Source organism: Megachile rotundata, chromosome 10 (assembly GCF_050947335.1).
Source record: "Megachile rotundata isolate GNS110a chromosome 10, iyMegRotu1, whole genome shotgun sequence".
NCBI lineage: Eukaryota > Metazoa > Arthropoda > Insecta > Hymenoptera > Megachilidae > Megachile > Megachile rotundata.
Window position 1 is genome coordinate 15,798,489 of NC_134992.1, and position 14,835 is coordinate 15,813,323.

The 14,835-nt window shown below is 45.8% G+C and overlaps 1 protein-coding gene across 5 annotated transcripts in view; it reads left to right on the forward strand.

Annotated features, from left to right (window-relative positions):
• The window catches only part of LOC100881907 (nephrin), a 92,722-nt gene that overhangs the window by 40,466 nt on the left and 37,421 nt on the right, over positions 1-14,835 (forward strand). For all 5 annotated transcript variants that reach the window (XR_013039637.1, XM_076536399.1, XM_076536398.1 and 2 more), the window contains 2 exons: positions 6,464-6,574; positions 10,996-11,223. Coding sequence is in view for 4 of the 5 variants with exons in the window: in XM_076536399.1 (XP_076392514.1) it covers positions 6,464-6,574; positions 10,996-11,223 (339 nt within the window). In the remaining variant the exon portion in view is untranslated. The remainder of the gene's footprint in view (positions 1-6,463; positions 6,575-10,995; positions 11,224-14,835) is intronic.

Sequence of the window (14,835 nt, forward strand, 5' to 3'; positions counted from 1 at the left end):
CTGACTGGCTGCGTGACTTGGGTATCGGCCCGTGCCCACCCGACGATTACCTTCAAAAATTTAGGGAAATTCCTGTGTCGAGGCTGAAGCCGGTGTTATTTTTGCGCCGCGATGACGCTGAGTCTTTACCTTTCTTCTATTCGTCTCACGTATTTCTCTGTATATTCTTCGAAACACCCCTCGTTTCCAACTAGAATTGCAGTTGGCGTTGAATTTTTCCGAGAGCAACGGGTCAACGGTTTAATCAAATGTTTGGAAAGAAGATTCGCGAGCGACGATCAGATATTTTAGGACGAATTAATCGAGATGCGAGCGGCATTTATAAATATCATTTTAATTGTTTCCAATTTTTTGTGAGATCAGTTTTTTTACGTCGCATTACGATGCTTGGATAACTCGACTCGGCGATCTCTATTTAACGTTTGTACGGCGTTAAAGCCCTGAAACGGCTCCGCGTAGCGGTGTTTCATCTTTCTAGCTGCGAACAACGTACTCTCCATAAATTCCTAGCAATCTACGCGTCGACTTCGTAAATCTTTGCTCTTTATTCACCGGCGCAGCCGCGCGAAACGACAATTAAAGTCTACGTTTTAATTAAAGAAGTCCGTCGGGGAGTTTTATTTACAGCCGCGTCGAGATTTCAGCGGGCGTAAGCGATTCAGCTCACGAATACTTGGCGAGGGGGCGGCTCCTGAAATGAAAAGTCGGAGGCGGGAAAAGATGTTCGCGACCGGATGCAATTCTCGTGGACAAATTACGCTTCCGGAATATTCGTTTCTTCGTCGTTGTCACGTGTTTCTATCGAAGGAAAGAACGACGAGACGCGACGACGCGTTTCCCTCTGAACGCCAATCTCGCGTCTATCGAATAATTTATGTCGACCGAGAGAAACGACCGATCACCGTCTGTCGACTGGTTAATAATTTTCTCAGCAAGCTGTACGAACAGCGAACTTCTGTTTCATCGTATTTTTGCCGCGGAACTTCCGCTTCGTACCATATTCCCTTAATACGCGTAACCATAGTAATACTAGCAGAGTTTCCGTTCCAAGTGCAAGATAATTTCTATTATAACCGAGAAAACGACGTCGTATTCCGTGCTTTCGGTTTCCAAAGAAATTCTAGCTCGAGGTCAGTACTTTCAGACCCGATAAAGTAGAATCGTCGAAATTAGGATTATATCGGCGGACAAAGGTGTAAGGAGTAGTATAGATTCGCATTTTTCCATCGTTTCCTACAATAACATTGCTGGTCAAGTACGACCCTTTCGTAACTTATTCTCTTCAAATATTGAACGTTGAGCAACCGAATCGACCCTTATCTATATAATATTCGACTCAGCGGTTATATCGGCCTTATCGAGGGTGTTTACACTCGGTCGACGCGATCAGAAATGCTCGAACGAATCGTTTTTCGAAGATGAATGTCGTTCGGAAGCCTTGAACAGCTTCTTTTGGACAGTCTTTCGGGTACGAAGCGACGAGTGGAGCGTGGGCGAAGGTAGTCCATATTCCGACGAACGCTTTCATTCCGAGGAACTCGTCGGGAAACCGCCGGCGTTTGCTCGATGCCCGATAAAAATCGTGCCACGAGGATTCCTGCACACTCTCCGTACTGTCTGGATAGAAACACCGTAATGTTTTATGGTTTACACCTTCGACGGAAATTGGATGTTTTACGAAGGCTGCAGACTTCAGATAAACGTGGCCCGTGAGGAAGACTGACTCTCGGTTCGACGCTTTTCCTTACCCTCTTCTTTTTTTCCTTCGCTGTAGCACCTTCGCCTTCGTTCTCCGACTCTGTGTTTCGTTCTCTTCTCGCACGCTTCTATTGTTTGCTCTCCGTCTTTCATCGTCCATTTTTCTTGTCGCAACGTCGAACGTTTGCGTTTGACAAGCAATTCTCGTCCTCTCTTCGTATCGAGAAGGGGAAGAAGAAGCGACGCTCTAACGCTTTTCACCTCGTAGGTGACAACTACCCTTGTCCTTGCCAGCGGATATAGTTTCCGCGAGGTAATTTCCGGTCAGCAGGCACGATACGCTAACGGTGCTCGCGCGTTCGTTCGTTGCGAACTATACTTTCGCTCGGTATTAATCATCGACGCGTTTAATAGCCGACGTTACTCCGCGCGCGATCAAAATTCGAATAACTCGATCGATTTTCGACGTAGAAGAGTAGGGAGCGTTTATCGTGACGGAAGCCGGGAGATCTCTACTAAATTGTCGGCTTACTTTATGGATCATCCGAAGATTTATACGGTCACAACGATTAACGCGCGCGAGCGCCAGTTTTACGATTATCTTTAGGATAGGCGACCAGCCGCACTACGCTTTTCGTAAAAATTCGCAGCTGACACGAATTTACAAGCTAACATAAAAAGCTCGCGGTCGAAGAATGGACTCGCGATTCGCTTCGATGATCTTAACCTCGGTGATCTTCTTTCTGTTCCCGATCCTTCGTTAATTTAGCCACGCGTCGCTTCGTCTGTCCGTTCGCGAACGCTTTCGAGCATCGTGCTTGCAACGATGCGAGAAATTTCGAGATTCGTCATTGAAAGAATCTGAAATCGTCGCATCACCTTTCGAGACGATTTTACGGTCGCGTAGATGGCCACTGCGGGAAATATCCGAGGTATATATGGCGACCGTTCCGATTCGTTTCGATAGTAAAATATTTCACGAGGGGCAATGGAACGTAACGTATCGATAGATGCAACAGTTCGGAAACGTTTGGAAGGCGCAACGTGTTCGTCCGTCCCCGTTAACCGTACGGTATTCTTTCGGATCGATTGAAACGAACGCGCGTATATAAAAAAGAACGAGGCGAGCATAGACTACTGCACGATGTACGAAAACAAATGGGAACGTCTGTTTGGTCGGAAGACCATCGAAGAAGGAGAGAAAACCAATGAGCCGGAGAGAAAATATTTGCGTGATCCCGAGAGAACGATCGAGAGTACGATCGAGAGTACGAAGGGCAACTGGTTGTGCTCGACGTTTCGTTTAATTCGTTCGTTCGAAATCTCCGAAATGGTTGAAATACGGTGCATCGCGAATTCCGAGACGTACTTACCATCGAAACGATTACCAAGCTTCGAAGGTACAGCACGTTCGTTCAACGAGATCGTTTTATAGGAGAACCGGCTGGAATTAACTGGAATAAAGCGAGAAGCGTAAAAGACTTTATACCGTGTCGAACACCGCGCGAGTCTTTGGTGACCGACAGCTCGAATTTCAACGCTTTCCAAGATATATTGTAACGCGACAAGAAACGTCGATTAGAACAACTGCATCGAACCGCGTTTTCTACGATAATACACGCTCGACGCGGAGAATTTTCGCGAAAGGACAGGAAATTAATGAGAATATTTCAGAAGCGACAAGACTAGAAACAACGCGAAAGGGAAATTGTTCGGATAGCGAAGCAGAGGAAGGGGCAAGCTAGAGAGGAGCAGAATCTGCAAGATGAGTTACGGGGTCGTCTGAACCGTTTACGAGCCCGTAAAATTCACCGTTCCTCATCGGACGCGCGTCCCACCGACATAGTTTCCCTCCGTCTTTCGCCAGAAACACGTAACACCCGCGAACAAATTTTTCTCTCTCTTTCGAGAGTCGTTCCGCCTTCGTACGACCGACGGAAGGACATTCTTCGGTTTGACTTCGAGACTTGGATGCATAGCCTCGCGTTTAGAACCGTTACGAACTTTCATCCTCGATAAAAGCGACCGTGAAAAAGACGATAGCGAAGCAACGATGACGTTGCAGATAACTTGAAGCTCGTTTTCACCGGGTTTAATGATCGAGTCAAGATTTGTTATTAAAAGATTTTTTTCACAGTCGTATGCCACGTTAGTCCCATTCGTGTAAGCTTTATTTCAATCGATACTCTCGAATCAATTTGTCTTCCGAACAAAGTCATTCGGATAGATTTTTTTCGTCGGAACGTCTACTTTATCGAGATGCAAAGGGAAGAGAAGATGGTCAAGAGTATGTTTAGTTGTCGGATTAGCAACGTAATTCATCGTTTCCCTTATCTGGTCGAGTCGACGATACGCGATAAACGTAACTGTTGGCGGGATATAAAAGTTTACGATCGAGATTCGCCAGACAGTCTGCGTGGCGGTACGCGAATAGAAGGCAAGGGTGAGAGCGGTTCAGCAGGAAGTCCTCGTTTTACGAGGCAACCCCGACAAAACTCGGCTGAGACGTCGACGCGACGAGGCGTCTCGTAGCTCGCGTCTTCCGCCCCCGAGTTCGCTAGAATTTCGCTAAAACTTTTCCGGCGCTGACTACGCGAACGGAAACTGCGACCGGGTTTTGCATACGTTATTCTCTTTCCTTCTCACCTTTCCTGTGCGCGTCACCGTCGCTGTTCGTCCGCTGCTTATCTGTAACGAGAAAGAGTAACTCGAGTTTAAAGGGCGAAACCGCACTCGGCGATCGCGAGCACGGTAGAAAAATACGCGAGGCCGATTTTATTCGGTTTCGAGGACGACATAGCTAATCCGATGACGGTAGTTTTCTTTTTATAACCGGGGATACAGAGAAGATTTAAAACGAATCCTTTCCGTTTTCGTACATACATGTGCATGTATTCTCTGAAACGTTCCGCGCGACTAGAAATTGTATGACGTTCGAAAATGAATAGTTGACCGAATATTTGAAGTTCGTCGTATATTTCTCGTGGTAAAATCGACTAGTATCGATGGGAACGAGGTTACATCGATATTCGAAAGCAATATTTTAGCAATAGTTTACTAATTATCGGTAATCAGAGATGCATGTAGAGGGAATGAAAAGTTTCGTAACCGTAACGGTCGGCATTGTAACGCCGCGTACTGTTCGGTATCGTTGCTCGTAGATTACGGTGGCAGGAAGCAACTATTCCGTAACTATTTCCTTCTGGAAAACACGAGTACAACACGCGATACCGCGTAAATCCTAGCTCTCTTCCGCCCTCGGAGATTCGCTCCTCCTTCCAACAGCTTGGTAAGCGTTTCCAAAGAGAAGATCCTACCGCGCTCCCATGATTCTTGGTAAGAAGGGAGAACGAGGTCGATACCGGATGGAAGAAAACGCGGAAGGTGGAACGGAACACGGCTCGTACGAATTCCGAGGAAAACTGTTTACGTGGGGAATACCTAAAGGAGAAGAAACGGAGAATATGACGCGGTGAAAATTGAACGTTCGAGCCGAAACAATGGAAAAGGAATGGTGTTTTGTAAGGAAAACGAGTCTCTCGTTGAAAAGAACAATGGCCAGTGTTAGAAAGGTTGCATTTTAGAAAGAAGAGGAAGGGGATAAACGCGATATAAAAGGGTCGTGAATGGCGGCATTAGCGGCGCTAAACCGTCGTCTTGGGTAGCATGGTCGTAATCTCGGCTAAGATTACGGTAGCCGCCTATTGTTACACCTCCGGGGATCGCGGAGAGAGACTCTTTCTACGTTTCGTTGGCTCGCATCGGCGTTCGAACGAGCATCGTTTTACGGACCAAAGAGAATAGAAAGCGAGCAATCGATCGATTCGTATTCTTGTTTCACCGTTTTACGACTATCGTTTCCGCGAACGCGACTAGCACAGTCGAAACGAATCGAATCGTTATAAATTCAACGCGATCACGATGCGAACGCAGTTTCCAAGACTCTGATTATTTGGCAAAGGATATCGCCGTGAAACGAGAAAATTCGACGAATAAGTAGATAGACGTTGGTTCGTAGTTTACGATCATTGAAAAGCAGCTCGCTGGATAAATCCTACTCTTTAGCGCGTTTCCATGTTTCGCGAATCTTCCAATTTATAGCGACGCTTTTCCTCTGTTAATTGTAACGCGAGCCTTTAATACCGTGCATCAAGGTCCATTTAAATTCGTACGATACCGACGCGACGCATCGAGCGACTCGTCGGTTACACGATTTATGGAACGGTTTATCGAATTTTTCTCGACGAACCGCGTTCCGCAACGTTTTACCGCCAACAAGAAATTTACGCTCGAACACGTCGCGTTCTTTTCCTCGTTCCCTTCGAACCGACGAATCCTTTTCCTCCGCTGCGGATGAAAGCTGGATGTATGCTCCCAGCTGACGTTGTCGCGACAATAGCCGGAGGCAATTTCCATCCAACATCCGGTGACGGACAGGTCGGGATGAAACTCCGGCTGTTTGCGTTTATTCCGGTCGTATCGCGAACCAAGTCGACCGATGAAAGATTCGAAGACGAGAGGAGAGAAAAGAGAAGCCTCGACTCGAGTGGAAGCTTATTTTTCATCCATTGTTTGTCCGCGTCTCGCGCTTTCATTTCGTTCTCGCCCTCTTTTCTTCTTTCGTTTTTTTTCCGCCTTTTTTAAACTCTTCGGTCGTTTATCTTCGACTAGCACGCGCGACTTTGTTTCCGCCGTTTTCATTTGTCGTTTGAACCGCGTTACAGCTCACGGTCTTTACATTCGCTTTCTCTGCTCTTGTTTGCAGTACCACCGGCCAAGCCGATAATCTACGACGCGAAGAGAAGGGACATGAGCAAACTCCTCGAAGCCTATCCCGAAGGAGCTGACCTGTTCCTGGTCTGCGAGGTACACGGAGGTGAGTGTCAACCGTGGCTTTTCACCCCCGGAAGATTAACGATACGTTCAACCTCTGGGGTTATCCTGCAAAATGCCGCGTCCTTTCGTTTCTATTCTCGCGCGTATGTACTCTACCTTTCATAAATATACCGACAATAGGCGCGTACGTATCGTCCGTTTACGCGATAACGGCTAAAAATACGTGAACTAATTTTCTCCGTAAATTGTTTTTTCAAATTGCACGAACGTTTATTTCGTTCATAACGGTTGGGCCGTATTTATTATTTTGCGCAAAGATTCGAAGCGTTATCGTTCCGGACCGCTCGTTGTCATTTGTTTCGCGAGAAAATAAGCTAATGCGAATTAATTAGCCGTGCTGAACTCCGGCTTGCTTCTAATACAACGAATAATGGATGGACGCTAGAAATTGCATCTGGCCGATTAAGGGGATGAATTATTATAAGTGGCTGAGCGTCATTTATAAAAAGCCGACAGACAGTAGCCGAGCATCCGTCACACTCCATCAAACTGCACGAACCGTGGATTTCCACGAAAGAATTCTTCGCTGGAAAAATGCAGCGAAACTTTTCGTTTCGCGTATTCGTCGACGTGTTAATTTAACCGAGGAAATTGTTTGCGCAATTATGAAAAGATCTCTCGACGTCTATTTAGAAATTCCAATTTGTAGGGATATAATCGCTTGGGGCGATGTTGTGCGTTGTAACCTAAACAAAGCCGGTATGTTATTCGAGATGCTTTAGTAGACCACACCGTATGACGCAGCTTAAGCGTCACAAATAACATCGTGTCTGTTTGGATTACAACGTACCAAGTTACTCCGACCGATTGTCCCGATTATGTTCTTTCTTTTTTTGGTTTTTTGGCTAAACCTATTACGGCGTCGAAGATCGCATTCGATACGGACGTTATACGGTAGCTCGTATTAAAAAGTAACGCCGAGGCAATAATAAAGGAAACGAGCCGACAGTCTGGATGGTTGGAGCTCCGTTCGATACCGTGGCCAAAGGCAATTCAAGTTCCTCTCGGCCCAGTATGTATCGTGTATTCGCATAAATATAATATTTAACGGACGATAATGTCGAATCGTGTGCGCGAGACACAATTTTCAGAGCCGCGGATAACGACACGGTTACCAAAGTTGTGCAGAGATAACGTTTTTAACGTCGCAGGCAGAAGAATTGATATAACGGAGCCAGCTTTACGAAGGAACGCGTCGAACAGACACATCGTAAGCCACGTTAGAAGCGAACATATCGTGCAGAGTATAATATCTGGCGCGGCATGGTGCGACGACTAGCGACGAAAAAGAATATTCGCACGCATAAGCAATCGCGCGTAAATCGCGGAAGAGGAAACGCGGTAGAGACGCGCAAACCTCTTTGGAATCTTGCGTACCGAACGAGAGATCCCATTTCCTGGAACCGCGAGTATTCACTGGCGCGAGGCCAATTCCATTTACGGCCGGTATTCGCGTTCTCGAAGAAAGCACCAAACGAAGTAGACCAAGTTGAAGAACGGGCAAAGGGAGCCCAGAAGAGTTCAGGCTGGTTTTTCCGAATATCCTGCCGGTGCTAGGTGTCGCGTCGCGTCGCGCGACGAATCCTGGATCCGCGCCAATTTTAATCTCAAAAGCTACCGTTCTCGCGCGACGCGAACAACCGCTTCAACGTCGTTCTCGACCAAACATTATACGCGTTCGAGTTCAACCGTTACCGATCCAATTTTGCTCGTTCGCGATAGGTAACTCGTTAAAAAGGACCGCGAGTGTTGGCCAACGTCGTTATACGCGACAAGAAAGATCCGAAAGATGACGGTAAACTCGAGCCGGTCTAGTGGATATCGTGGTTGACTGGAAACGCGCAAAGGATTCGACTTCGATTCCGCTATTTTTCAGGAATCGTAGAAAAGTTTTGAAGCGCACTCGATCGCAGATACGCGAAACAAGTTTGCCAGATGGTGTTCGCGTCGACGTCGTTCTCTTCTCCAAGGAAATCTGGAAAAATTTCAACGATCGTTGAACCAACTTCCGAAATGTTTAACTTTCATTGTACGTCCGATATTACTTTGAATAATGGAATCTGAAAAATTAACCAGGAGAATTGCTTCGACTCAGAACTTTTTCTTCGGTTGAACGAGCTATTTTTTCCACTTTTTCGCTTCCCCATAGAGCCGCGGGAAGGATCGCGCAACTTTCAAGTCCTGGCTATAGCTTGTTCTGCGCGCACTTTTCTGAACGCGCGATTTGTCACTCGACGATGAAACGAAGTTGAAACTTGTTTCGATAGTTTGTTCGCTCTTACGAACGTGCGCAGGTAGCGTACAGTTTGCTTTTTCGGCAGAACTCTCGAAATAGCTGAACCCGCCGCGAACCGACGACGGACACGTCGACCAAACTTTCGATAAATTTATATTTTCCTGAACACTACTGTACCGAGTTTACGGAAAACCGCGTTTCCCGTACGCCGAAGAAGTCGAACTGTGACCAGTTTACTCGAAAATCGCCGAGGACTTTGCGCGAAAGGATTAAAAGTTTCGACTCTCCTCTCTCGAAAGACGTACTTAAAAAGAACCTTCGAGAACTTTACCGACCAACTCTGCAAACTTCAGACTTAATCGAATATTTTATCTAAACTTTATATTTATGCAGTCGTTGGCACGCGGCCGAAATGTTCGACGTCAAACAACGCGTACCGTTTTCAACTTTTTCCACGTGTCATCTTTCTCGCCGTCCCTTGTAATGTCCGTATACGGTACACGGAACGAACGAAAGTTTAAAACAGCCGGTCGCGTATACGAGAACTTCTACGATAACCACTCTGTATCTTTCGTAAAATACTATTTCAATTTGCGTTCGGTATTAATAGTACCGGAATAAAGATAACGAAACAGGATCGAATGTACGCGATAGCACGATGGACTCGGTCGGAAGCGACTAAAATTCGTTTCTTATTGCGGCCGGTCCTCCGTCGCGTAACATTATTACGAGCAAGCCGCGGAACTGGTGATATATAACCTGTACCATCCATGATACCAGGTAGAAGTCGAGAGAGCAATAAAGATCCTCCTCTTTCCTCCGGCAATCCCTCGTTCCCTTACTTCCACCTTTTCTACTTCTCCTCTCAGGGAAGCAATGAAATAATTCCCCGCGACGCACACCGGAAAGTCGAGAGCGTGTGACATTCGCTCTCCGATTCCTCCTCTCTCTTGTCCCCGGCTCTACCAACCATGCGATCCCTCGTCTTTGTCACTTTACCGACCTCTGCTCCAGCCATACTCTCGGAACATAATTTGCTTTCGAAATGAAGTAGGTCCCTGCTTGCTCGAGGTACCCGATTCTCCTCGAGAATACAATTATTCCCGCACTCTACCTCTATCCGAACCGTACGTTTACACGGGTTCGTGCAAAGAACGCGTAAAAAGTAGACTTTAACTAGAGCACGTTAACGAATCTACGGTACGATACGCAAAGCTTTCCACGGAAGATCGGCTAAATAGCTTAATATCGAAGGAAATTGCCGGCAGATCGGGTCTGAAGGTAAGAGTCGAAAAGTTAACCCCAGTCTCGAGAAGTCGAGCTGCTTTAAAATTCCTGTTCAACATTTCGCTAATGGTAACTCCAAGTACCGATATCCTACGTATGTATACTCTTCTTACCGGGTGATCGTAACTGTTGCCGGATTTAAAGCAGCCAGTTACTAGGTGGTTTAACGTAACACCTTCGAAACCGATTACGCGTCGATAAGAGACAACTCTGATCCACGAATCCCTGGATAATTACAGACAGCGACGGTTCCTGAATTTCTGTGCGGCAAGTTTACGCGAATAATTAAACCAGGGAATTAGATGGTCGCGCGCATCGTGACCGATAAATTGACGAACAGACATCGAGCGGTTTCCATCGAGAACGTACAGGGAAGTCCCGTCCAGGGGCGTGATCGACGACTGGCTTCCAGCTTCTGATACACGTCCGTAGACACGAACGCGTTCTCGATATCTCCGTCTACTCGAATTAGTCCAACTGCTTAAACTGTCCGAACCGACAATCGAGCTGTTTGCTACGGATACTCGATGGAGTGGTTCATCGAGTAGTAGCCTTACCTTGTACGCCACTCGATAATTTCCTATCGGAAGCAATCTCGCCTCGGCAGCGGCGCTACGATCGTAAACACTGGCGTGAACCCGATTCGATTAAGATTAAACATTTGCTTATACCGATATTTTTCAACGGCGACTTAAGCGATTATCCGTTCTCGCTTATCGCGATACGTGGCTGACGCTCCGCGTTTTGGAGATGCGCCAATAGAATAAAACGTTCGCAACCTGAATCGTAACCTTCTCGGACGCGTGCATGCATAGCTGGTTACCTTACAAAGTGATTTTCAACGATTGACCGGAGGTACTTGTTTGTTCGAATTCCAGGTAAACCTAGACCTCGAGTCGCGTGGTACCTCGAGTCGCAGGTAATCGATACGCCGTCGGAGATCCGAGAGACCCAAGGGCCAGGAGGCGAAACCAACGTCGTAACCATAAGCAACGTAACGCTCAAGGATCTCACGAGAAGTCACTATCACGCGAAACTATACTGCAAGGCGAACAACACTCATTTAGCACCGCCACCCACCACCGCTGTTATCATCGAACTTCACAGTAAGTGGATACTGGGCCATTCGCTAACTCCGATTATTTCATAGACTAATTAATAACCAAGTGCCGAGGCGCGTGCGATATACGACTAAAAATGACTCGTTTCCTCTTTAAAAGTTAGTCGATTAATCCACGAAACGATTTCGACGGTTTTAAAATCGGCGAAACTAGTGTTTCTTCCGATCGAACGATTACTCGATGATAACCACCAAATACGCTGAAATTAACGAAACGAAATGAAAGCAAGCTCGAATTTTTAACGGAGATAGACACGGCGCTGGAAAACAGACGGTAAGGAAACGAGAGCGAAACGAAACGGAGACGTTTTTCTTTTAAACTTCCCTTTTCGGAAGAATATTTTCAAACTGTTTTAAATGCAGTTTTCAGTTTGTTTTCGGTATTTCCCAAGCGGCTCTTTTACATTAACACCGCGGCTTCGTCCGGAATTACTCGGTTCGGTTTCTTTTCGATGTTCGTCGGCCAGCAGCAAGACGTTCCGCGACGCGACAGCCAATTTCGTTTAAACTTGTTTATGCGCTAAGATAATTTCTTGCGCGACGAATCTCGATTTGCTGTCGTGAAATTATTATTAATTTCTTGGATCGACGCTCGAATCACTCTTAATACCAAGAGTAGAGACTCTTAATACCTTACAAAATACGAAAGAAAATAATCTTTTTTTCCATGGGACTATGTTGTATACGTATTTGTTCGTACAACACGCGGGGATATAATGCGGCGTTCGATATTCTGCCGGTCTCTCAGTTTCTCTTCATTTATCGAAACGATAGAGAAATACCGATCCAAACATTGCTATCGTATCGATTTGCTTCCGTCGTGCACCTTGGCTACACGCGTACGTACAATAGTATTTACGTGTTCCATAAAATTTAATTGAATATCGGTGCTGGCGCACCGCGTCGTATTGGCGTGTGCTCAGCTCGCCGCGATTCGGCCAATTTCAGGCAATTTCAGAAGTAACGTTATTAATGACATCGGCCCACTGATTGCCTTTCGACCGTGATCCGCAACGTCGCTTGAAAAATGTTTCAATTTCATCCCGTGGAATCTAACCGCCGCGTGTCCCGTCGCCCATTGTTATTGCCATTTTCGAAGCTCGTTCGTATCGTGGACGTTTCACGGGTGGAGGGGTTTACGTTGTCGGAAGGTTGGAACACCGCATGGTCAAATATTCCACCTATTCTCGGTTGAAACGGGATAGAAAAAAAAGGAAAATAAAGTGTCTTTTATTCCTTCTCTTGTTCGAAGCGCTTTGGTCGCTTTTGTATTCGATGCGCGATCACGTGTATACGAAACTCACAGGTGGGGTAAAAACAAGACAGGAAAAAAGGGGAAAACGAAGAGTGAAAAAGAAAAGTAAGGGACAAAGAGAGGGCAGAGAGAGAGAGAGAGTGGAAAAAGAAGTAAAAGCTCGTTCCACTTGAACAAGCTGGGCGAACCAGCACTGCGCGGGAAAGCCACTGCGGCAGAGGTTGAGCGTGTTCGAGTTTCGAACGACAACGATTTCCTGCTTCACGGGTAATTAGCGTCGCTAATTATTGATCGTTTCATTAACATAACCGGGTCTCGGCTTCCATGGCTCGTCGCAGGGGCAAATTACTTTTCTTTCTTTTCGATGGATTAAACGACGTTATTGAAATATTTCGCCCTTTGTGAAGAACTAATTGCCAGTCGCCTGAAACGCGCTCTTATCCCGTCGATACCCGGATAAGAATCTTGAAGGGCGGACGAGTCGCTCGAAAGCGGAGTGTCGACAAAGAAAGGAATTAAACGTAAGATACCTTTATTTCGACCGCTAAATAAATTTACAAGGGTAATCGCTCGAGAGGCGAATACGCTATCTTAAGATTTCTAATCGTAAACGAATCGCTTCGAAATATTTCGTTATTATCGCACGCCATTTCGTGTACGAAATACTCGTTCGGTGACGCGGTTTTACGAACGGGAGAAAAAAGGGGAGGAAACTATGCGTTTATGCAGAGAGCCGTACCGTCATTCTGGATAGCGGAAACCGTGTCAGCACCAGGCTACGTTTCGGACAATCTTCTCTTTTTTTTTGTTTTTCTCCTCTACACAATTTTGATGTACTTACTGATCCTGACAGTTTCCGGCGTTTCGAGACAGCGGTCCTGTTTGCTGTCCAAACAAAAAGTTTCCTCGTTTCGCCTCGACGCGAATTAAACGAAAACTCTTACCGATTAACTCGTTCTTTCCCATCCGTTTCCATCTGTACTAGTTGCAAACGATTTCGAAAAAACCAGAAGATTATCGATAATTGGAGAACAAATAAATTTTCCGATTCGGTGTTCCGTAAGCGGATCTTTGAAAGTCTTTAGCACGTGTTTCATAATTAACGCGAACATCTCTGATCAAGTAAAGCGTTTAGTATGTCCGAGAGAAGATTGGCGAGAGAAAGAAGAATCGCGAAGAAGCTTAAATGGCTCGTTTGTAGATTAAGTCGTTGGTCGATCGTGAAACGAGGGAACATTAAGGGGAGACAGTCTGCCTGCGCCGATTCCGTGAATCGTCGACCTAATTGAAATTTTCGTCGAGGCCGGGCACGATTTTAAACGATATTATTGCCATAGTTTGGCAAAGCCGCAGCTCGTATCGTTACGCTCTCTCATCGAGATTGTCGCTTACGTAGACTATCTAACACGATTTCTCGAGGAGTGCGCGAAAGATCCGATTTAAACGTAAAGGAGAACGTTCGCAGGAAACTGTTGAAGCTCAAACAAGTAGCTACGTATCTAACCGATGCAACGTTGGCATATTTCGCGTCTCCTATCTGCTAATAGTCTCGTCGAATGTTTTTTTTTCCCCTGAAAAAATATTGAATTTTGCATCGAATGCCCTTGTACAGGGTAAATAAATATTCATAGAGGAAACATTCGTGCATGTCGTGTATCGCGACACGGTACACGGAAATACCTCTACTATTTGTTTGCCGCAAATGCCACGAGCCTCGCGTTTCATAAGCAGAAGAAAATTTGTACAAAACGAATTCCTGCGCTATGCAAGATGTTTGAAAAAAGTATCATTAAATGGTAGAAATTCGTTAACGCTCGCGTTTTCTGGAATGCATAAAAGAGAATCAGAAAAGAGGATGAGAAGGAAAATATAATGTTTCATTCGCTAGTGAATTTTCCGCCAAAGGCTAATTTACATTAGCGGAAGTAGTAAAAGCATTTTGAACGCGATAACTCGCGTCTACGTGCTCTAATGTTCCGTTTATCTTGGATTCAGTATTCTAATAATCGTTTGTCCAACCGTTCGCGCAAATGCACATAACAAGTTCGTTTTCTCTAGCGGCAACGTACGTCGAAGTACTCGCAAGAAAGTTGCCTGGGATGTCCGAAGGTTAAAACGTTTTATCTCCGTTCGTTCAATTTCCGTCGAAGCAAGCTGCTTGATTTCGATATCTCTTCGCGTGTATTCCTCGAGACGCAACTGGGTCAAATTATATTTCGATTCGCGAACACTCTCGACTTAAGAGGGATCCAGTGTTTCGTAACGATTCGATCGAAAGCAGAATACTAGTTATTAGTCCGTCACCTGTTCGGTTATTACCAGCGAACCAGGTAACGTCGTCGA